Raw genomic sequence first — 25,156 nt, 5'->3', positions numbered from 1 at the left:
CCCCGCTCACTCTCAAATGTGTACTTGAAACAAATTTTCGAATTCAATTGTCTAAAATCTGAGTCTCGTGCAGGTTTAGTTTCTATAGTCGATCAGTTCTGTGGTTCAATTACTGCTTTAAAACGCCTACGAGGTGAAGATGTATCTGATGCAATATTTCTGTTCCAAGCGTTGAAAAGTTTAGATCCTGTTTCTCGAAAGGCATTTGAAGCTTCAGTTCATACTAAGGATGATCCCACATATACTGATTTTGTCTCATTCATCGAAAGGCAGATTAAATCGTTACCGCATGACGAATCGTCTAAACAATGCAAGCCAGTAGTGAAACCAATACCAAAATCCAAAGTGTTGGTTGTTCAATCGAATTCGCAAGTGACCAAATCACCGGTAAAAATATCAGAATGTCTGAAATGTTCGATGACAAATCATAAATTGATCAATTGTCGTCTTTTTCGTCAGTTATCACCTTGGGACCGTTTTCGTTTTGTTAAGGAGAAGGGTTGCTGTTTGAAATGTTTCTCACCAGCCCATCGTAGTAAAGATTGTACTTCTTCCAACTGCGAGGAATGTAGTCAGAAGCATAATTCGCTTTTACATTTCGGAATGCTTCAAATTCGTCATCAAATTCGGATGCGAAAAAGGTAGAAAATAATACTATTACCTGTTGTTCTATCGATTCGAAGTCGGCACCGTATAGTGTTCTACTATCAACTGCTCAAGTCGAGGTACCTGATAAGAGAGGTAGATTGCACAAAATAAGAGTTTTAGTTGATTCAGCTAGTCAAAGTCATTTCATTACTCGTAAACTTGTCGTAAATTGCAACTATCGATTTCTCCTTTCCAATTAATTGTGAATGGTTTTGGCGGAAATTCGCAATCAGTTTTTGGTCGTACTTTTGTCACGCTTCAATCTCGACTCGATTCTAGTGTTAAATTTTCCATTGAACCATTAGTTGTCGAAAAAATCATGGAACAGCTTCCCACTAGTAAAATTGATAATTCTAAATTATCAAATTTGTTTGGTCTTCGACTTGCTGATGAAAGTTATCACATTCCCAGCGAAATTGACGCTATTATAGGAGCTGAATTAGTGCCCCATATTTTCCGAAATGGTCGTGTGGAAATTGATTCGAATTATTTGATGGCTTTGGAAAGTGTTTTCGGTTATATTTTGATGGGTAGAGCCCCTATTTTAACTCAATCTTCAGAAAATTCAACGTGTTTGATGACTTGTCTAACATCACCGTTGGATAAGTTAGTTCGAAAATTTTGGGAAGTGGAAAGCGTTCCAGATGTAGGAAAACAACTCACTGCTGATGAGTTGGAATGCGAGAAGGATTTTGCATCGTCCGTTCGTCGTGAAAATTCGGGTAGATTCGTTGTCTCATTATCGTTTTCAAAATCCCCTGATTGTCTTGGTGATTCTTATGCTATGTCAGAACGTCGACTCATCAGTTTGGAGAAACGACTGGCACGTGATCCAAACATGCGTTTAGTGTATCACGATGTCCTCTTGGATTATCTCAAACAAGGACACATGGAATTGATAAAAAATCAGAGTGATAAAAGTGGTTATTTTATACCTCATCATGCTGTAATCAAAACTCAGAGTCAATCAACGCCTTTGCGTATTGTCTTTGACGCAGGCGCGAAAACTACTACTGGAGTATCATTGAATGATATACTTCATATCGGCCCCAAGTTGCAAACGGATATTTTCGTTCTGTTAGTCAATTTTCGGTTATTTTCTATCGCTGTAACTGCTGATATAAAGCAGATGTATAGACAGATTCTTGTCGATGAATCGTGTCGCAAATTTCAGCGTTTGTTATGGAGATTTTCGTCCAATGATCCCATACAAATTTTTGAATTAAAAACTGTCGTATTTGGTCTGAGTGAGTCACCGTTTCTAGCTCTCAGAACTGTCCATCAACTTGTTCAAGAAGAAGGTGAAAATTTCCCTGATGCGAAAGCTCGTATTCCGAGTGACATGTTTATGGATGATTTGGTGACAAGTGTGTCTTCTTTAGGTGAAGCAAATCGTCTTTGTAGTCAGGCTAAAGAATTGTTCGAGAGAGGCGGATTCGAACTTACTAAATGGAGTTCCAATTCACCTGAATTGATGAATGATTTCTCGGAAGATGAAAAATCGGCCTTGTCTAAAGATTTCGAGATGGGAAATTTGTTGGCTGTCCTAGGTTTGAAATGGCAACCTGGTAGTGATTCGTTTTGTTTTTCAGTGAATCCTAATCAGTCTGTTCCTACCAAACGTCACATTTTATCGGTAGTAGCACGCATTTTCGATCCTTTGGGACTCTTGTCACCCCTAACTTTGTTTCTTAAATGTTAATTAAACAATTATGGAATGCTGGTCTTGATTGGGACGATTCAGTACCTCCCTCTATTGCGCTTCAATGGGAGACATGTCAGAAGGAGTTCCCTTTATTGTCCAATCTCTTCATACCACGTCATTTAGGAGTGATGAATGATTCGAAAATTACTGTCATTGGTTTCTGTGATGCATCGACTTTAGGTATGGTGGTGTGATCTACATAAAATCTCAAATGGATATGCAGCCTGCAACTATCACATTGTTGTGCGCTAAATCAAAGGTCGCGCCATCTAAGACTTTATCCATACCTAGGCTTGAATTATGCGCGGCGCTCTTGCTCGCTGAATTAATACAGGTTGTTGTCTCTGTTTTGAGCCTTCGTTGTCACGTGACTCGCGTTGTTGCATTATCGGATTCAACTGTTGTCTTACATTGGATCAGGGGCTGTCCATCTAGATGGCAATCTTTCGTCGCTAATCGAGTTACGAAAATTCAAGACTGTCCTATCAACGACTGGTTACACGTGGCAGGAAATTCAAACCCAGCTGATCCCATTCGAGAGGTTTATCCCCTTCTGAAATAATTAATCATGATTTGTGGTGGTCTGGCCCCTCTTGGCTAATGTTAGAAGAGAGTGATTGGCCCGTCAAGGTCGATCTGGAACCTATAGAGTGTCTACCTGAGGTCAAGTTCACTCAATTGTCACTGTAGTACAGTCGGAAAATTCATCTATTAATTCGATTCATCTTTTAATTGCTCGTTGTTCCAACTACCAACGTCTATTGCGTATCATGGTGTTAATATGAAAGTACTTCGTCTATTGCCTAAACCTCATGAATTAGATTTCGATTTGGCGGAAAAACATTTGTGTAAAGTCGTACAAAAAATTCATTTTTCGAAAGAATTACTGGAATTGAAAGCTGGGAAAGAATGTACTTCTCATCTTCAACAACTGTCACCCTTTCTTGATCATGATATTATTCGTGTGGGTGGACGTTTACAAAATTCTGAGTTGAATTATGACAGCTGTCATCCGATTATATTACCGAAAAATGATCCATTGGTCACGCTTTTGATTATAATAATAATAATAATAATATTTCTTTATTCAACACAGCAAATGTGAACATTATACAGTTGAATATCGTCACAAGCAGCAATACAAATACATATTACAAAATGTCAACAATTCTTAAAACTCTAGACTACACAGTATTTAGCCTACTTTTAATTATAAACTAGTCAAGACATAAAACTGTTAAATTCTTCCAAGCTATACACCGCCTTGGAAATGAGAAGAGTGTACAAATCTCTCTTGAATTTTTTAATGTCAGACAAGGTTTGCAATTCAGGGGGTAATTTATTATGTAACTTTGCTCCTAGATAGGTTGGTAGTTTCTCATAGATTTTCAATCTGTGTTGTTGTATGGCTAGTCTATTTTTCCCCCTTGTGTTGTAGTTATGTGAATCAGCCTGTGTTTTGAATGTGGAAATGTTTCTATGTGTGAAAATCAAGAGTTTATATATGTAAACTGATGGGAGTGTTAGAATTTTCAAGTCTACAAAAGCATCTCTACACGAATCATTGAAACTGAGGCCAGCCAGGTAACGTATTGCTCTTTTTTGAAGCCTGAATATTTTTGGAAGTGTATATTAGCACAACCACCCCACAACTCTATACCATATGACACATGTGAATAAAATAAGGCAAAATAAACCATTTTTGAGACTGATACGGGCACTAATCTCACCATATTTCTCAAAACAAACAGCCCCTTACTCACAGAATTAATTAGTTTTTCAATGTGCAAATCCCATAAAAATTTTGAATCTATCTCTAGACCAAGTAAATTAACAGAGTCTGTATTTTCTACAGGATCACAGCCAATGTATAATTTAGGTTCTATATGATTTTGTCTGAGGCTGAAATCTATGAGTCGACTTTTCTTTGAATTCACTGAGAGGGAAATAGAATTAAATATTGAGCTAAACTGTTAGATAGTAGGTTACATTTTTTCTCAAGTTCTTCTAAATTGCAATCGGAAAAAATTAAGGAGGTGTCATCTGCATATAATGTAAGTTATTTTGTGGAACTGCAAGAGAAATATCATTTATGTACAGAATAAAGAGAAGAGGTCCCAAAATAGATCCTTGAGGCACTCCTGATGTCATTTTAACTAGATCTGATGATGCAATACCATGACGATCACTATGGATGGAAACAAACTGGTAACGGTCAGTTAGATACGACTCCACCAATTTATTTCTTACCGCATATCCCTAGACTTACTAACTTCTTCAGAAGTAGCTTGTGATTCATGCAGTCGAAAGCTTTGGAAAGATCAATCATGACACCTGTTGTGTAGTTACCGCCTTCTAGATCGTGTATCACACCTTCAAAAAATTCTATAAGAGCGGTACTAGTCGACCTATCCTTTACAAAGCCATGTTGATGGGAGATATAAGATCATGTTCTTCAAGTATGCTACAAGTCTTATGAGAATAATTGTTTCAAATACTTTCGAGAGAGCTGTCAATATTGATATGGGTCTATAATTGTTTATGTCAAATTTGTCACCATTCTTGAAAAGTGGAAGAACTTTTGCTATTTTTAAAAGATCCGGGAAAATTCCATATTCAAACATAGAATTAATTATGCAAACCAGTGGATAAACTATTGCTCTCCTGCAATGCTTTAAAATCTTAATAGAAACATCATCATAACCTACACTAGATTTTGACTTCAGATTTTTTATTATTTCTAATATTTCACCTTCATGGGTGGGATGTAAAACAAATTTATTTGGTGATGTTTCTGAGTTATTATCTTCGAGTTCTTCACCTGATAACTCATGAGATCCCTTTAAGACAGCAATTATTTTCATTATTAAGATTGATTATTTTCATGAAAAGCACTGTCACGCTGGACCTCATTTATTGGCGTCTATTTTGAGACAAAAATATTGGATTTTATCAGCCCGTGTCCTTATAAGGAGTCATGTACGAAAATGTAACAAGTGTTTTCACTATCGTCCCACTCTTACACCGCCGAAAATGGGCAATCTGCCAGCCTGTAGAACTCTGTCGTCTAAACCATTCGTCCAATGTGGAGTTGATTATGGTGGACCCATTCGAATCACCATGGCCAGGCGTCGGAATCCTTTCATATTTAAATCGTACAATTGTCTTTTTGTCTGTATGGCAACTAAAGCCGTTCACATTGAATTAGTTTCGGACTTATCGACCCAAATGTTCTTATCAGCTTTTCGCCGTTTCCTTGCTCGACGAGGTCCTTGTAAGGTCATGTATTCCGATAATGGTACCAACTTCGTCGGCGCCTATGATAGCTAATAAAATTGTCACGGATGCTGAACTCCAAGGAATATCAAAACCTGCTCCAGAATGAACTTGCTGATCATAGCATTGAGTGGAATTTCATCCCGCCAGGTTCGCCTCACTTCGGCGGTCTTTGGGAGGCGAATATAAAATCAGTAAAGTCACACCTGTTTCGAGTTATGGTAACCAGTTGTTGACTTACGAAGAATTGAACACTGTCTTAGTTCAAATTGAGGCTGTACTTAACTCACGCCCGTTATGTCAAATGAGCGCGGATCCGAGTGAACCCCTCGCCCTCACACCGGCTCATTTTCTCACTTTGACACCTCTTAAGTACCTTCCTATGTTAAATGTGGAAGATCGTCCAATGAATCGATTGGATCGGTTTGAATTAGTCAATCAAATGGTTCAGTCTTTCTGGAGTCGTTGGCGCAAAGAATACTTACATGAATTACAAACCCGTGTGAAATGGTGTAAGGATTCCACCCCTCTCACGGTTGGTACAATCGTCCTAGTGGATCAACCAAATGTCGCACCGTTGAAATGGCCTCTGGGGGTGATTGAGGAAGTATTTCCCGGTGCTGACGGTGTCGTTCGAGTGGCTATGGTGCGGTGCGCCAATGGTCGCTTCAAAAGGCCGGCTACAAAGTTGTATCCGTTGCTACTCAATAATTTTCCTTTTGCATTTTTTGTTTTATTCTCGTTTTGTTTTATTTTTATTTCTTTCGTCGTTTATTCATTGTTTTGTCGTTTCTTTGTTCTCTAGCCTTGTCTGAAAATAGCTTTTCAGCCGGGGGGGGATGTTGGAGCCAGCTCTAGTTTTCATTTTTCGTTTTTGAATTGGACGCGCGCTCCTCGTTCAGTTCGTATTTCTTTCACTTGAGTGCGTCGCGCTCACTAGCCGGTAGGCTGTCTTTTTCAGCCCAGTCTCGCTTTGAAATAGCTTGCCTCGAGTCGGGAATTGGTAATTTTCGTCGATCATTCCCAGAAGAAAATCGTTCTTCAAATTATTATTTTTTCGTTAGTGTTAAATCGTACACCATAAACCTACGTTTGGAAGAGTGTTTGCCAAACTCCCTTTAGTTGAAAGTTTTAAACTATTATTTTTCGATTGGAAAGTTCACCGATCTATAGTCTTTAAAGACATTGTAAATATCTCGTCAGAAATATATGTGCAACGTTATATGATGGAAGCCGAATTTACCAACTGTAGATGACAATTAAGCTTGCCTTTTCATCATCCTTGATTCATCTCCTACCTCGGGGACACCTGAATACCTTACCTGGGAGTTGTAAGCTCAATAATATAAATATTACATTAGGTACTCTGCAGATTTTCGGTGAGTTGTTCTTTTTATATTTTCATTGCATGTACTTGTTTCTGTAGAGATATCACTTGTTTCTTTTCTATTCAATACAGTCCACTTTACCTCAAAATTATTGATTACCAATTTAAAATCAATATAAATTTCTTAAAGTTGAACCTTAGAGTTTACAAAAGCTAACCTCCAACTTTAAAACATGATTTAACCTTTTAGGTTAGACAAAATGAAATCTAGCCAGTCTGAGATCCTCCGGCTGTCGTGATCGACGACGGCATTTACGCACAAACACAAATCCACCTTGGGGGTTTTGAGCCGTTCGTGCATACTAGATTAATTCATTGGATACTCGCGACTCGACATGCGGTTTGCCGAGAGACGTAAAACTTTAGTACCTATCCTATAAATTTTTAATTAAGAGAGGTTAGTATAGTGACATTTTTAAGGGGTAGGAAAGAAATTTTAAAGCGAAATAGCGTGAATATGGGTACGAGAGCACATTCAAATTTGTTGTGAAAATAGTAACATTTCTCATCTTATACCATTAAAAAAAGGTTGATCAGAAGTAAACCTCTAATTAATAAATTTCAAATAAGTCAAAAGGTTGGAAAGTATTGTTTCTGCGACTGGAGTCGTATGATTTGAGTCGCTAGTGCCGTAGGCTCAACTCACACTTACGCAACTCAGGTCGAGAAGAGACTCGAATCTAGTCCAGAGCATGTGTTTCCAAATAATGGTGACACTCAGACCAGTAGACTCTAGTCTCCGCGACTGTCACAATTTGAAAACACATGCTCTCGACTGGAGTCGAGTCTCTTCTCGACCTGAGTCGCGTAAGTGTGAGTTGAGCCTTAGCCTCCAATCACAACACTCGCTGATCTCAGTAAGATGATTACGCTCATTCAAGAGCTTTTGAGAAATTAAAAGATTGCTACTCTAAAATAAGTAGGTAAATCATCGACCTTCAAGGTTTAAATTATCTAGGCATCGGGCTACTGGTTCTCCCACTGGAAGGGACGCAGCTTCACTAACAGTTATAAAGTTTAAACTAATTTATTGGTGGTTCAGACTCACCTGAAACCTGTAGCTTTCTAATATCTCACCGTCGAATCCCTCCCACACATAATGCACAATCCTAGAGCTCATGAGGAAACTAGCTAAGAAATTAATGTAGCAGGAACTTTTTGAAATCGAATATGTTACTTTCTAATACATAACCTCCTACAAAAATGAGTTTTGTCCTGCCCAATATTAAACAGTGGACAAGTTGATGAAAAATATAAGAAATAACGAGTAAAAATTAAAATGCATACGTTATTTTTGGACTAAACAACACAGAAATAGAATAAACGATAAATTCCATCGAGATAACTGACCAAATTGGTGAGGGTCAAAAGCTGTTGGAACATTTGAAAGCTGTAGTGCCATGGGTTAGGAACCCTTTATCATTTTTCTAGAACACTTCAATTCCTCATTACCAACCGTCACAAGGCTTCACTCATCTTGTAGCTCTTTACCTCATTTTCTCACCTGTGGGATGGAGAATAAGACACAAAAATGCATTAGTAAACAATGAAAACTTGCATAGTTAATCAGAAATCCATGGTTTTTGGTAATTTTTAAAGTAATACATTATAGGGAATATTTATAACTTCATAAAATGAAATATAATTTACCAAACTGAATAAGTAAGTTGGTTGGTGTGTTAAATTGAGTTAGAGTTGAAGACTAATATAAATTTGGACTGTAGTGTGTTTCTTTGTCCTTAAGTTGATTGTGAATAATAAATAAATAAGTAAATGAATATTGTTAACATTACATACTTTCAAGAGAAATAATAGAAGATTTCAAAGGATTTCAGTTCTACCAGAAGTATTTTTATGTCATCAAAACGTTGAATGACAACTTATATAATTATATTAAGACAAGTAGAATTGACAGAAATTGTGCTTTCATATCGTTAACGAACTGTTCTATAATATCAATAGTGACTCTGGATTTTTATCAACACATTTCGGTATTTGTTGAAAAAATACACATAAAAAATAATGGATTGACCTAGATAAAACAGAAAAATCCATAAAATTTAATATTCAATGAAGAAATAATATTATGATAGATGATGCTTACCAAATATTAAAAATATAATGATCATCTAATTACATTATCACAATTATTTATTCGATTGTGAGCTGGAATATTGCACATTCTTCTGACATATTAAATATTTTTTACTAGGAATTCAATTCAAATTAGTTTACATTTTATTTTCAAGATTTCTTGAAGCCACCACCGCTATAAACAGAAAATAAAAATATAAGGATTATAATATAAAAATAAATTATTGATAAATCGCATTTTATTCATCTCAAATACTTTATTTCGATACAAAATTACTGAAATTAATAGTAAATCTATTATTATAACAGAAGAAAGAATAAAATATCTCATTCTGAGATCTAATCTAAAATATACTTTAATCCAATTATAGCACATTAAACTATAATGCCAAAGTCAATGTATATAGAAATCAACCTGAATGTCATATTAATAATAATCGTAGACTTCTGAGCCTATTCCTTGGTAAGATCTTCCAATCAGATGAAAAAGTAAAGAAGATATAATCAAATGAAAACTAATAAAACTCAAACCCAAAGTATTGAGGCGGAAGTAAGGTACAGATTGAAAAATATTGATTTGAATTCATACGACGAAAATTATTAAAGATAAAAACCAATAAACTGGGACAGAGGTAAATATGTGAATGAAATAAAAAATACTGTAAATTGTGTTAAAAACATGATGGATATAGTTTCCTTTCAATTAAATACAAGATTATTACAGCCGAATACTCATTCAGCCAAAAACCAAAAATAAATTCATCTTATTATTGAAAGGTGTAATAAAGATTTTTTCCAAATATCAAAGAAGTTTAGTACTGTCTTAGTTATTCTACAATAATGCGCATTTTCTCAATGATGAGGAATATGCAGAGACACATATTGAATATTTCCAATTTCATTTGTAGGCTACTCATGTGCTATTTATTTGTTGATTTTGGTTAATGACATGTAAAAATTAACTTAACTACCGTAGGCTATAATAAATTGATTTGTTTGTAGATTATAACTTTAATAATAACCTTACCTGTGTAAGGTTTGGTTATGTACCTACTGAATAAAACTATGCCTGTGCCCACTGTTGATCATTATATTTTATTGTTCATAAACTGTACAGACCTATTTTGCATTGGTGCTAATTATTGCTGATTTTAGGTGCATTATTATTCATTTCAAAATGGCCTGTTAAATATGTTGTAGTTTTCGAAAACACTCAGGCTCATTAATACACACTTGATTCTAGGTTTAAAAAAAGGTAAACAAGTAAATCTATCTCCCTACAATGGACAATAAATTGCATTATCATCATACACGGAATGTAATATTGCACTAGTATTGTTGTTGAGTGTAAAATTTGTACAAAACAAGTACCACAAATTCTGTAGGCCTATTTAAAACACAATATTGATTTAGTGTTCCACTGATGCATCATTTAGAGGCAGCTATTTCACAGTGCTCTGATGCGATTATGTTGAAAATAAGTGTGTTAATTTTACTTTCCTTATCTCAATACAGCCGCTAATTTTTATCTAATCTAATTTCCAATGCACACTGTAAAATAGAGGCATTCTTTCAATACATACCGTATGTTAAATACCGGTGAGTATTAAGTACCCAATATTTTTCTCTTATTTGATGAATTTTCATTAAAATAACTTTGCATTAGCCCTGGATCCCAGATGATGGTAAACAGAATCAATTTCATCAACTGTGGGTCTATCCGAACTACAATACAATAATATTATTCTAGTCTACTGTAGTAAATAGATAGCTGATATAGACGGTTTTCATTTGTTGCAGGAAAACGAATCCAATCTGGGGCAGAACTGGTTTGACAATATAAGTTCACTTGAAAAAGTAATCACTCAAGAAAAAATCATTGGAGATTGTACACATGACGAAGAAATCGCAGAAGATGTGGGACTTTATACCAATAGGTGTGATAGTGACCCTCAGCCACCTGATGTCAATACTTCAAGCTCTGTAGGCATTAATTTTTCATCAAAGGATGTATTCTTAGTCAATTGTTTTGATGACCAGGATAAGAGCCAAGAGGAGTACACTGAGTTGGTTCCTGTAGATTTCGAATCGCCTCAATCTTTGTTAACTCCAACTCCACTATTTTCTCCACCGTCATCAGAAGCTGATAAAACAGAAAAACAATCTAATGAAAATGAAGACCCTGCACAAATTGAAGACCCTGACAATGAGGACAATGCTTGTACCGCTCCAGAGAATTCATCTACTGGAAGACCCAAAAAAGGACGGAAAAGAAAGTATCCAGAACAAAATCGCCAGCAAAGAAAGAGACATTGTATTCAAAATAAAGAATACATTAACCAGCGTGGAAAATTACATGACGTGAAGGAATTTCGACAATATTTATGTGATTGTAACTGTTTTGCTAGAGTAGGTGAAGAAAATATTAAGCAAGAATTCAGTAAATTTTATTCTGTTGAGTCCCATGATGCCCAAAGAGCCTTAATATGTAGCATGGTTAGAGAAGTGGAAATTAAAAGAAAACGGGTGAAAAACTCTAACCAAAAAATGAAGAGCAGGATTTATGAAGTTTGTGGATCTGTGGTTTGTAAGAGTTTTTTCATGCAGTCCTTCCGAATTTCAAGCTGTAAAATCAACACTGCTTTGAAAACGATTAAAAGGCCTGAAGGTGTACGAGATATGCGAGGTATTGCAGGAGGTAGAAATAAGATTGAAGAAGATCGTGCTCAAAAAGTTATTGAGCACATAGCAAAGTTTCCAAAATATAAATCTCACTACTGCAGAAATACAACTGATCGAGAATTTTTAAACCCAGAAACAACACTATCAAAAATGTATGAACTCTATAAGGCAGAAGTACAAAATCCGGTATCACTTTCCTTCTACAAGCACATTTTTTTGTCAAAATTTAATTTGAAGCGCAAAACACTTAAAAAGGACACTTGCAGTACCTGTGATCGCTTAGACGTGCTAATCAAAGACTCAACTAATGACATTGATCGAGATAATTTCAAAAAGGAGAAAGAAGATCATCTGAAACCTGCTGAAAATGCCAGAGCAGCTCTGAAAACTGACATGCAAGTGACAGCAAAACAGCCAGAAACTGAGACATTATGTTTTGATCTTCAAAAGACACTACCATTGCCAAGGATCCCCACTAATGTTGTATATTACAAACGACAATTATGTGTTTATAATTTGGGTATTCATAGTGGAAAGACAGATAAAGGGCATTGCTTTGTTTGGGTGGAAGGAGAAGCTGGTCGTGGATCTCAGGAGGTTGGAAGCTGTCTTCGAAAGTTCATAATGGAAGAAGTGGGCAGTGGAGTGAAGCACTTGATACTCTGGTCTGATTCATGCGGCGGTCAGAACAGGAACATCAAGCTTGTGTTGATTCTAAAATCAATCATGAAGGTCCACCCAACTCTTGAAAGGATAACAATAAAATATCTGTATCCAGGGCATAGTTTTCTACCAAATGATAGTGATTTTGGTGACATTGAATCAGCCCTCAAATTCCAGGAGCGGATATACAGCCCTGAGGACTACATTTCAGTGATGAAAAGATGCAGGAAGAGGAATCCATTGATCGTTCATCGCATGAGCCATTGTGACTTTGTGGGAACATCAGAAATGGAGAAGAATATTACTAATCGTAAAAAAGATATAGAGAAACAACCAGTTAGCTGGCTCAAAACTCGATTGATTGAGGTAAAAAAACTAAACCAAACAGTATATTTATGAGAACTTCGCTGGAGGGACAAGCAGTAGAAGTTGACTTACAGAAGAACCCAAAGCGTGGACGTCCCACAGTTACATCCTTCAGCGAGCTGTGTGTCCCTCTTTGGCCAAATGGGAAACCACTGTCTGTTGAGAAACTCAATGACCTGAAGTCTTTGATGAAATTCATACCTGCTGATGCCAGGGATGTATACAGAAATCTCTTCTCAAGTGATGAAATAGATGATGACATCAAAGGTTTTAATGGCTCTTTAGATTTTGAAACTGAAGAACAAGAATAGACATTGGATACATCAGTGAAACAGATACAGTGGAACTTGGATAATTTGAATAAATTATTGGTATTTCCGTTGTAAATCCTATAGCCTAGTATTCATGATAAAATGTACTGCTTAATCTATGTATTTCAATTCTGGATAAACATTTTTATAAAGAAGTAGTGATCTAGAAAATATAAATTAACTTCTATTAACACTATATTTTTCATATTTTGAAAAGTTGTTGCTTTTTGAAGGAAGATTATTGATGAGTCCTTGATTAGCAAGTATAACGATTACAGGTACTAGAAGTGTCATTTTATGACTTGATCATTTTTTTTTCTAAATTAAAAAAAAATATATAGAAGGATAGTGATACTAGATTTTGTACATATTATTTTTATGTACATATTATTTCTTGTTTTAAAAATATTTTTTAAGAGTTTTTTGATTTACCTTGAAAATACCTACCTACTTTATTATGTGAAAACTTAATCTCAGTTGTAACCTTATATCAAGTTTATGTTTTATACTGTTGATACAATAAAAAAATACAGGTAAAGAATTGTTTTCTGTTCGTCTAGCTCCTAATTTATGCTTGGTCTAGTTTTGAAAAACTGGCTTAAGAGGATATTTAGTTAAGCAATACTAGACTAAACGACATTTTTCTCAATTACAGAGTCAGTGATATGAAAAAACAGAATAATAACCATATCTCATGACAGCTGATATTTTATTACATGTGTACAAGAATCAAGAACAAAATTGGTGGTGCCCATGATTTTAGAGACGACTTCTAACAAAACCTTCATTTCTGAAACTTTTCGTTTTGGCGCTTGGTCTACTGATGCATAACACCATCCAGTTTTAAATTGGATTTCGCAGCTTCCAAACGTAGAAGATTATTAATAACTGGTTACCATCAGTTGCTTTGATTCATTGAAAGAAAAACTTTATTTGAAAATTTCAGAATCTACGTAGATTGATCTAGAATTGATCAGTCATATAAAAAACTACTACCAGCGACATTCTATTTGGAGAATCCATTCGAGATACTTCATATTCAAAGTAAAAATGTTTAAAATCACATTTCTAAGTGTATGATTTATTGAGAAGATAAGTAGCTCCTCAAATGAAGTCGCATTTAATGTAAATGTACATCTGAAGATCCGTTCCAGTAAATATGATCTATTAAGACGATAAAAAGTTCCATTAACTGTATATCAAGTCCTCCAATGAGCCATTAAATAGCTCAATCAATATAATAAATTTAATGACTATATTACATATGATTTAACACTAGCTCTATATTCTTTTTATTAGTCCCCCAAATTTCATTCACTCAACACAAAGTCAAAATATGTTTGAATCATACTGACAAATATCTGATCCGTAATGTTCGTGAATTAACTGACAGAATGTTAAGCGATTATTGATCGTTGGGCTTCTGTGGCGGTGTCTGTGGTTGTGCTGACTCGGGGACACCACGACTCTGGTCGACATCCATGGGCTGTGGTGCGTGGTGCTGCATGTGTTGTGGTGGCATGTCGCCGCCACTCTGTGGTGGACCACCGCGACTCTGTGGTGGCATCGGCTGTTTCATGTCTTCGCTACCGTGACCCCCTAAAACGTAAAAGTAACATAACATTATAGGAAAACATAACATATTTCATTATAGAAAAAAGGTTAGATACACACTGGTCTGAGGAAATAAACTTTATTCATCCACAAAACTTTGTAAAATGAAAAGTTAAAGCCTTCTTCCTTAGCTTCAATCATTCGATTGGTAGGCAGCTTCCCATCGTTTTCTGTCCAGAGCTGTACTTCTCAGTTGGAAATAAAAGCCTTACGAAATACAAAAACAATATGTTGTATTCATATTGGATGATAATATCTATGTTGTATTTACACTTATGTTCTATTTAATCACAATTTATTCAAAACCCACGGCTTCGATACTCAAGTTGGATTTAGAGCTTTAACTGGAGATGATGGCTTGATCATAGAAGACCTGCAAAATTTATTTCGCAAAAATAAAACATTTCTAGTAGAAAAGTCAACATATTGACTTAATTACAGTATTACTCTAGTTGTTTCTTAGGCGGGATGCACACCGGAGAAACGAGTTTCGTGAAAAAAGTTTCAGGAAACGTGAAACGAAAGTTGCTCGCAATTGACTGATAAGATTAAGCAGGGAACGTTTCTTTTGTATGCATGCGCGAGTGGAACGGATTGCATGAAACAAGTTTCATGAAAGAGGGCTTCACGAAATGCGTTTCTCCGGTGTGCATCCCGCCTTATTCTATTTAAATAGTTCGTCACATTCATAATAAAATCATAAATTCATAATTTCTGAATATAGTTGTGTTCATTTTAGAAAAAGCTTGAATTCATTATGATAAAACGTTTATTTACTTTACAAAAATTGTTATAACGATACGATTTTTTCCCACGGATGAGTAAAAGAAAGTTAAGCTACATAATGAGAATCACGTTATAGTCAGTGGAGATGATAGGATGACATAGTTGCCACTTTTTTCACCGCCTTCTATATAGTAAGAATAGCTCTGATTCAAGTTATGCTGGTAACTCTAAACATATATATTAATTGTTGATAATGTTCATTATTTTCAAACATAATATAATTATTTTATTCGTCAGAAGAAGATACCTACTAGGTTTACTAAGTACAACATGTCTCAGGTCTAAAAAACTATTTTGGCATTTACTAACTACAAATTGCAACTACTTTATTACCATATTACTCTAGTTGTTTCTTATTCTATTTGAATAGTTCGTCCATCCACATTCACAAAATACAGTCAATTTATAATTTAAGGCTGTTTGATACACTTTTTTCTAAATTGGATAATCTTTTTCAATATAATTGTTGAGATCACTATAAGAGTGAGAAAAAGTGGCGACTGAAATTTTCAAGTGGTCTAATAAGGGAGTTATGGGTTGTTGAAGTGCTAAACTCCGTTTTCTTTCCAGATCATAAACGGTTTCAAATTTTCCATTGGAGTTTTTTTTGATACATTCAGTACATCATTGGCTTTGTTCTTCTAATATGCGTTTTTTCGCGATTAATGCCAAAATAAACAAGTTATCAAATTTACAACAAAATTTTACTTTTTTATTTATGAACGATATGGGGAAATAGAATGTTTTAGTTAGGAAAGATACATTTTTTGAAATTCTAAGAGAAGGTCTGTTAATATGGTCGAAACCGTTTATGATCTGGAAAATTAGCACTTCAACAACCCATAACTCGCTTATTAGACCACTTAAAAATTTCAGTTGCCACTTTTTCTCACTCTTATAATGATCTTAACAATAATAGTTATTTGTATATCTAGAGTGAAAAGTACTGTTTTTTCTCCCTGAGGGAAAAGTTTAAAGCCCGAGGCGAAGCCGAGGGCAACAATTTTCCTGAGGGAGAATGAATATTTTTCGATCTTGATATACACAACGTTTTTCCTCCACCTACATTTTTATAAACACTGCAAATAAAATCATTTTTAAAAACGTACGTGACCAAACAATGTGTTACAACATAATATAAAAAGTAAACAGCTGGGCTGGCTAAGCGCTATCTGTCGGCAAAAGTTTCAGGAAACGTGAAACGAAAGTTGCTCGCAATCGACTGATAAGATTAAGCAGGGAACGTTTCTTTTGTATGCATGCGCGAGTGAAACGGATTGCATGAAACAAGTTTCATAGAAGAGGGCTTCACGAAATGCGTTTCTCCGGTGTGCATCCCGCCTTATTCTATTTAAATAGTTCGTCACATTGTATTTTTATTTCATAAAGCACGATAAATTCATAATTTCTTAGTATAGTTGTGTTCATTTTAGAAAAAGCTTGAATTCATTATGACATAGAGAGACAATAGCGTAAGTAGATATCCCACGGTATAGGGAATTTATGTCGCAACTTTCACTGTTATCTCAAGCCGATTACTGTCGATTATTGTAAATTATTACTGTTTTGTTGGGGTGAGAGTGTATGAACGGCACAATTTGAGAGACTACCAGCGTCACACAGCTGCATGGGAAGAACTACGTGAACTATCGGCTTGGGATAACAGTAAAAGTTGCGACATAAACGCCCTATACCATGGGATATCTACTTATGCTATCGTTTCTCTATGATTATGATAAAACGTTTATTTACTTTACAAACTCGTTATAACGATACGATTTTTTCCCACGGATGAGTAAAAGAAAGTTAAGCTACATAATGAGAATCACGTTATAGTCAGTGTAGATGATAGGATGACATAGTTGCCACTTTTTTCCACCGCCTTCTACATAGTAAGAATAGCTCTGATTCAAGTTATGCTGGTAAATCTAAACATATATATTAATTGTTGATAATGTTCATTATTTTCAAACATAATATAATTATTTTATTCGTCAGAAGAAGATACTAGGTTTACTAAGTACAACATGTCTCAGGTCTAGAAAACTATTTTGGCATTTACTACAAATTGCAACTACTTTATTACCATACTACTCTAGTTGTTTCTTATTCTATTTGAATAGTTCGTCTATCCATTCACAAAATACAGGCAATTTATAATTTAAGGCTGTTTGGTACACTTTTTTCTAAATTGGATAATCTTTTTCAATATAATTGTTGAGATCACTATAAGAGTGAGAAAAAGTGGCGACTGAAATTTTCAAGTGGTCTAATAAGCGAGTTATGGGTTGTTGAAAGTGCTAACTCCGTTTTCTTTCCAGATCATAAACGGTTTCAAATTTGATTGGTTAATGAGGAATATTCGTTGGCTGGTATTTTGAATAACATGTAATAAAAAAATTTTTATACATTTTTTTAGTATAGTGATATACTATAATACCTAGTTGTAATAATTTTAGCATACAAACATAAATTTCATATATTGATCAAATGTCTGGTTGAGGTATTGAATTTAGTTGGTTTAATGACTACTCTATATGCTTCCTCATCTGAGCTTAGACCTTCAAACCTATTTCAAATGTACGTTTTTAAAATGGAGATGCTTCCCATGTTATTTAAATGGAGTTACTTCACGCTCTAGGGAGTTTTCCTGTTTTCTCCTCCCGAGAGCGAAAAAGTGACACTTTAGTATTATGTTCCAGGGATTAAAGTAAGCACTTTAGTCAGGAGGTGGAGGAAAATTATATTAAAAAGATTATCCAATTTGAATAAAAACAAGTGTAGGCTACCGAACAGCCTTGACTCACTAACTTGTCATCGTTCATAAGGTACCAAGAAAATTATAATAAAGTTATTTTATATCTTATTCGTTCATTCATTCATTAATATTCTACAAACCTGACTCATAAGCCATCTTGGCATGCTGCGGAGGGGGGGCGGAGTCAGACTGAGATTCGTCCGACTGCATTTCGGCGTCGGGGGGCTGAGGAGCACCCGAGGGGGGCCCAGGAGGACCTCCTGGGGGACCACCCCCCTGCTGGGGAGGCATCCCCCCCACGTTGGCTGGCAGACTCTGGCTTTGGGGCATCATGCCACCCCCCTCGGCACCTCTCGCCCCTCCCGGACCTCCGTACATGGGTCCTGAGCCGGGTGGACCACCCTCGACTCCCTGAATGACGAAAATTACAAAAAGGGTTCAGCAATGTATGTAAGTGATAGCACAATATCTTTAACCTATTTGAAGATCATAGAAAATGTTGAACAATATATCTTTCAAATTATAATGCTACATCAAAAGCTGTGAACAGACTTATGAGCCACGAACACACGCCTTACAACGTAGATAGATAAGTTGCAGAAGTTGCAGAAGCTAGGAAGACGGTCGAGGAGCAGAAAGGTGAAATTTCCCAAGTTGGTGAAACGGTGGATGAACTGAGAAGTGAAAATATGGGCTTCAAAGGAAGATAGCTGATCTTGAGCTGAGGGTTGAGGATTGTGAGCAGTACTCGCGTCGTAACACAGTAGAAATACATGGAGTACCGATGCAGAAAGGAGAAAATGTTGTTGCAATCGTCAAAGATGTGGGTCGTTCGCTAGGGTATCCAATAGAGGACACGATGATAGATGCATGCCATCGCCTGCGTTCCAGGGTGGGGTCTGACAAGCATCCTGGTATCATTGTAAAAATGGTACGGAGGCTGGATTCAGAAGAGCTACTCCAGAAACGCCGCGTGAAGCGCAACTTCAACACGCATGACATGGGTCTGACCTCAGGACCCGCGGTGCCGATCTACATTAATGAGAGCCTGTCACCTGCTCGGCGTAGCCTCTACAATGCGGCCCGACAAGTGAAAAAAGATAAGAACTTTGAGTATCTATGGGTCAGAAGTGGTAAAATTTTTCTAAGAAAGAAACAGGGATCAAATGTGATAACTGTTAGGAAAATTGAAGACCTGAAAGATTTGTAAGTCCTTTTGTTACTTTTATGTTATTCTATTATTTTTTGCATTGTTTTAAATTGATAAGCTATATTTTTATTTTTATTTTTTATACTCTTGTTTCGTTACTCTTACTTTTGTTTGATATCAAACAATAGAATACGATGATATCTCTATAGCCTCAACAATATAATGTTGGCTGCATTGTCCATTGTCAGAAAGGTACGTATCGCAAGTATTTAAAAGTGAAGAATCGAATTTGAAATCAAAGACAATAATTGTATCAATATTTAAAAGTGAGGTAGAGTAATAATTGTTTCTTTTTTATTATCGAATTCCACTTCTTAATGCAATACAATCAACAATAATAATAGGAAAATACAGCAGAGATCTAAAGTTTAAGGTAAGCCTACTGGTGAAACTCAGCCTTGACTGAAAAATTCCTAGTAATTTTTCCGTAATTCATTATTAAAACTTTTAGATAATTTTTCTTCAATATCAAACCATATAGAGAAAACATTAGGCCCACTCAAGATTGAATCTTCGAATGTTTTCTCTATGATTTAACTATTTACAGAGCAATATTTTGTTGTAAAAATGCCGGCAAACCGGCTTCAAGTTTGCCGCTATACACAATATTATAGTAGCCTACATAGTACGTTACCTGACTTACAGGCCTCTACGATCAACATTAAACAATGGCCGAGAGCGTAAAGGCGTGATACATCAAAGTTCAGTGAAATACAAACATGATCTAGGTTCGAACCTCGGTCAATGACATTTTTTTTGTCGATGAATTTCGACTTTTATTAGCTATTTTTTATATTAGTTACCGTAATTTAAATTTCAATCAATTTTTTAGATATATTTTGGGACAAAACTGTGAAATATGCAATTATATTAATTTTTTAATCACATTATTTCAAAATAGTAATGAAAATTCTATTCATCCATCTATCCATGAGATATTGCACCAGGCGCAAAGCGCGAGCTATAAAAATTCAAACAATTATTCGAAATATTAATAGTATAAAAATATTGTCACTATTGTAAATTATTAATAGTAATATTGAAATTAATTGACAGTGAAAGTTGTCATAACCAAGATTCAAACTATCAAAATACGCTGTTTGAATTTTATTTATTTTCCAATTTCTTATATATTGGGAAGTTTTTTTTGTGTGGCGAAAAATAGCGTTCGCAACACGGGCAAAAATGTTTTTCCGGCTCTCGAACGCTTCAAGTTCTCGACTTCGTCTCGAACTTGAAAACCGCGATCTCGAGCCGGAAAACGTACATTTTCGACCCTAGGTGCGAAATATACTATTTCACTCGTGATATACACAACATTTTTCCTCCACCTACATTTTTATAAAAACTGCAAATAAAATCATTTTTAAAAACGTACGTGACCAAACATGTGTTACAACATAATATAAAAGTAAACAGCTGGGCTGGCTAAGCGCTATCTGTCGGCAAAAGTTGTAATCAATGGCCGCCACAACTACAACTATGATGAAGTTCCAGTTTCAAATTTGATTGGTTAATGAGGAATATTCGTTGGCTGGTATTTTGAATAATATGGAATAAAAAATTTTTTATTGTATAATTTAATTGTAATAATTTTAGCATACAAACAAATTTCATATATTGATCAAATGTCTGGTTGAGGTATTGAATTTATTTGGTTTAATGACTACTCTATATGCTTCTTCATCTGAGCTTAGACCTTCAAACCTATTTCAAATGTACGTTTTTAAAATGGAGATGCTCCCCATGTTATTTAAATGGAGTTACTTCACGCTCTAGGGAGTTTTCCTGTTTTCTCCTCCCGAGAGCGAAAAAGTGACACTTTAGTATTATGTTCCAGGGAGTAAAGTAAGCACTTCAGTCAGGAGGTGGAGGAAAATTATATTAAAAAGATTATCCAATTTGAATAAAAACAAGTGTAGGCTACCGAACAGCCCTAACTCTCTAACTTGTCATCGTTCATAAGATATTAAGAAAATTATAATAAAGTTATTTTATATCTTATTCGTTCATTCATTCATTAATATTCTACAAACCTGACTCATAAGCCATCTTGGCATGCTGCGGAGGGGGGGCGGAGTCAGACTGAGATTCGTCCGACTGCATTTCGGCGTCGGGGGGCTGAGGAGCACCCGAGGGGGGCCCAGGAGGACCTCCTGGGGGACCACCCCCCTGCTGGGGAGGCATCCCCCCCACGTTGGCTGGCAGACTCTGGCTTTGGGGCATCATGCCACCCCCCTCGGCACCTCTCGCCCCTCCCGGACCTCCGTACATGGGTCCTGAGCCGGGTGGACCACCCTCGACTCCCTGAATGACGAAAATTACAAAAATGGTTCAGCAATGTATGAAAATGATAGCACAATATCGTAAAACTATTTGAAGATCATAGAAAATGTTGAACAATATATTTTTCAAATTATAACGCAACATCAAAAGCTGTGAACAGACTTATGAGCCACGAACACACGCCTTACAAGGTAGATATATAAGTTGCAGAAGTTGCAGAAGCTAGGAAGACGGTCGAGGAGCAGAAAGGTGAAATTTCCAAGTTGGTGAAAACGGTGGATGAACTGAGAAGTGAAAATAATGGGCTTCAAAGGAAGATAGCTGATCTTGAGCTGAGGGTTGAGGATTGTGAGCAGTACTCGCGTCGTAACACAGTAGAAATACATGGAGTACCGATGCAGAAAGGAGAAAATGTTGTTGCAATCGTCAAAGATGTGGGTCGTTCGCTAGGGTATCCAATAGAGGACACGATGATAGATGCATGCCATCGCCTGCGTTCCAGGGTGGGGTCTGACAAGCATCCTGGTATCATTGTAAAAATGGTACGGAGGCTGGATTCAGAAGAGCTACTCCAGAAACGCCGCGTGAAGCGCAACTTCAACACGCATGACATGGGTCTGACCTCAGGACCCGCGGTGCCGATCTACATTAATGAGAGCCTGTCACCTGCTCGGCGTAGCCTCTACAATGCGGCCCGACAAGTGAAAAAAGATAAGAACTTTGAGTATCTATGGGTCAGAAGTGGTAAAATTTTTCTAAGAAAGAAACAGGGATCAAATGTGATAACTGTTAGGAAAATTGAAGACCTGAAAGATTTGTAAGTCCTTTTGTTACTTTTATGTTATTCTATTATTTTTTGCATTGTTTTAAATTGATAAGCTATATTTTTATTTTTATTTTTTATACTCTTGTTTTCGTTACTCTTACTTTTGTTGTCACGGTGAGACCGAAGTACCCATTACTTGTAGGTATTTTTTATTAGTTTCTTTATTCAAAGACATATATAGATATTATAAGAAAAGCTTATTTCTTTCACATTATTCAATCTCTTTATTGTTTTACATTTCTTTTAATCTCTCTATTACTAAATTGGAAATAATATCAATCTCTGTCTTTATTGCTAGAAGGCAAGCTCACAGAATGAGTATAAAAACAAAGTTCTTAGTATCAGTTCATTCTACAGTAATAATAAATTTGTCACATTCTTTCAATGTCTGATTCTAATCATGTTCTAGTTTTTATAAATCAGAATATCCGTAGCCTAAGGCAGAATTTTGATTTGTTTTTAGTTGAATTAAATAACTTTGAAATGTCTCCGGACTTTATAATACTAACTGAAGTATGGATATCTACCGATGAGATAAACTTGTTTCGAATTGATGGTTACAATGCTTATGGTTGTTGTAATGATAACTATCGAGCCGGAGGGGTAATAGTTTACGCCAAATCACAATACAGATGTAGCATTTTAGGTAGCTCAGATAAGCGGTCAGCCGACTGTTTGCAGCTTAATTGTTGTGATGATAACATTGAATTCATTGTTTTGGCAGTTTACCGTTTACATAGTATTCCGATACAGGAATTTCTCGATGATATCGATTGCATGATAGCTTCTCTAAAAGGAAAGAATATTATTTTCACCGGAGATATAAATTGCAATTTACTGCTTGATGATAGAGTAGCTGATTCTTATCTTAGCCAGATGGCTAGCCACGGATTAGACTGCCTTATAAATGAGCCTACAAGAATAGTTGGTGATAGTCAGAGTTGTTTAGATCATTGTTTCATCCGATTCAACCAAATAAAACAATTAGTTGATTACAATGCTATAGTACTGCACCTTGGAATTACTGACCATTCAATGGTACGTCTAGAGCTAGATATAAGAAAACGTTATCACGTTAAAGATGCCACGGAAAGAAGCAGCCTTGTGATTGATTTCGATCAACTGAAAGTAGAGTTACAAAGTTTGCAATGGGAGAGCGTCTTAGATAAGAACTCCGTCTCAGCTGCTTTCGATTCGTTCACCAAGCTATTATCAGACTCAATAGATAAGTGTAAATGCAGTAGACCCCGAAAAAGTGTTTTTATCAATAATAAATCAACTCCATGGATTTCTGACTATTTATTTAAAGGAATCAATAGAAGGAAAAAACTGTACAAACTTACGATTTCAAGACCACATGATTTAAATTTGAAAGAATATTACAGAACATTCAGAAATAAATTAAAATCCGATCTGAGAAAAGCAAAAGAGCAGTACTACTTGAAAAAATTTGATAATTGCTCAGGTAATTTAAAAACTCAATGGAGAATAGTAAACAGCTTGATAGGAGATCGGGAATCAAAGCATGATGTTATAAGTTTAGAAATCAATTCAGAGACAATCACTGATATAAAACGTATTGCTACAGAGTTTAATTCATTTTTCATTAAAATACCGCAACAGTTAAGACATTCAATTATTAATGTAGAGAATAATGCAGTATTTAATTCCCATTTCAAGTATAAAAATATTTTGCATTCCTTGTTTTTCATTCCCACTAATGAAACTGAAATTCTCAAGATAATAGCCGGTTTGAAAAACAATAAAGCTCCCGGTTTGACAATATAAGCAGTTACATTGTTAAGAGAATTTCCATTCAGATTGCTGGTGTTTTGAGTAGGCTTTTTAATTGGAGCATGATGAGTGGTGAATTCCCTGACTGCTTGAAGGTTGCTATTGTAATCCCACTTTTCAAACCAAATTGTTACCGTCCAATATCTCTATTGTCAGTTTTCACCAAGATTTTTGAAAAGATTATAAAAATTAGATTGATAGGTTTTTTCAAAAAAATAGATTATTTTAGTAAAAATCAATTTGGTTTCAGAGAGGGCCTGAGTACCGAAGATGCTTTAGTTTCATTTTTTGAGGATATCTATGAGAGTATAAATGAGGGTAAAAAATGTTCAGCATTATATCTAGATATCACTAAAGCCTTTGATACAGTGGATCATTCAATTTTATTAAATAAGTTATATGCAGCTGGGGTACGAGGCTTACCATACAAGTGGTTTCATAGCTATCTTCGAAGCAGAAAGCAGTGTGTGAGGGTAGGGGGATGCTACAGTAGTTTCAAGAATATAGATTATGGTGTGCCCCAAGGTTCAGTCTTGGGACCTATTCTATTTCTTGTTTATATAAATGATTTATGTGATGCAAAATTGAATGGAAGGTTGACTGCTTTTGCAGATGATACTGCACTCACATATTCAGATGTAGCATGCAATACAATATACACAAGAATGAGCGACGATTTAAGAGTCTTGAATTATTGGTTCAGCAAAAATTTCATGGTTTTAAGTGAAAAAACTAAGTACATGATCTTTA

General features: G+C 35.6%; 3 protein-coding genes across 3 annotated transcripts; 2 read left to right on the top strand and 1 right to left on the bottom strand.

Moving 5' to 3' along the window:
• Positions 1 to 13,822: 13,822 nt before the first annotated feature.
• Positions 13,823 to 18,702, bottom strand: LOC120353879 (basic salivary proline-rich protein 1-like). Its single transcript, XM_039439263.1, has 2 exons — positions 18,431 to 18,702; positions 13,823 to 14,731 (listed from the first exon to the last, which is right to left on the bottom strand). Exons 1-2 carry the CDS (start codon positions 18,666 to 18,668, stop codon positions 14,538 to 14,540), a joined length of 432 nt encoding a protein of 143 aa, XP_039295197.1. The 5' UTR covers positions 18,669 to 18,702; the 3' UTR covers positions 13,823 to 14,537.
• A 372-nt stretch (positions 18,703 to 19,074) lies between these two features.
• LOC120353938 lies at positions 19,075 to 19,500 on the top strand. The gene has a single exon (XM_039439495.1). The coding sequence runs from the start codon at positions 19,075 to 19,077 to the stop codon at positions 19,498 to 19,500; it is 426 nt and encodes a 141-aa protein (XP_039295429.1).
• A 2,681-nt stretch (positions 19,501 to 22,181) lies between these two features.
• LOC120353937 lies at positions 22,182 to 22,607 on the top strand. Its single transcript, XM_039439494.1, has one exon. The coding sequence runs from the start codon at positions 22,182 to 22,184 to the stop codon at positions 22,605 to 22,607; it is 426 nt and encodes a 141-aa protein (XP_039295428.1).
• Positions 22,608 to 25,156: the final 2,549 nt, after the last annotated feature.

The sequence above is a fragment of the Nilaparvata lugens genome, chromosome 12, assembly GCF_014356525.2.
Source record: "Nilaparvata lugens isolate BPH chromosome 12, ASM1435652v1, whole genome shotgun sequence".
NCBI lineage: Eukaryota > Metazoa > Arthropoda > Insecta > Hemiptera > Delphacidae > Nilaparvata > Nilaparvata lugens.
This window is presented reverse-complemented; position numbering and strand designations above follow the sequence as displayed.

What these genes read in the sequence shown, in the direction of transcription:
- LOC120353879 (XM_039439263.1), bottom strand. Translation starts at nt 18,668, where the DNA reads ATGTACGGAGGTCCGGGAGGGGCGAGAGGTGCCGAGGGGGGTGGCATG. An exon ending in CAAGATGGCTTATGAGTCAG is followed by an intron (nt 14,732 to 18,430) that starts GTTTGTAGAATA and finishes TTTACGTTTTAG; the next exon opens with GGGGTCACGGTAGCGAAGAC.
- LOC120353937 (XM_039439494.1), top strand. Translation starts at nt 22,182, where the DNA reads ATGCAGAAAGGAGAAAATGTTGTTGCAATCGTCAAAGATGTGGGTCGT.
- LOC120353938 (XM_039439495.1), top strand. Translation starts at nt 19,075, where the DNA reads ATGCAGAAAGGAGAAAATGTTGTTGCAATCGTCAAAGATGTGGGTCGT.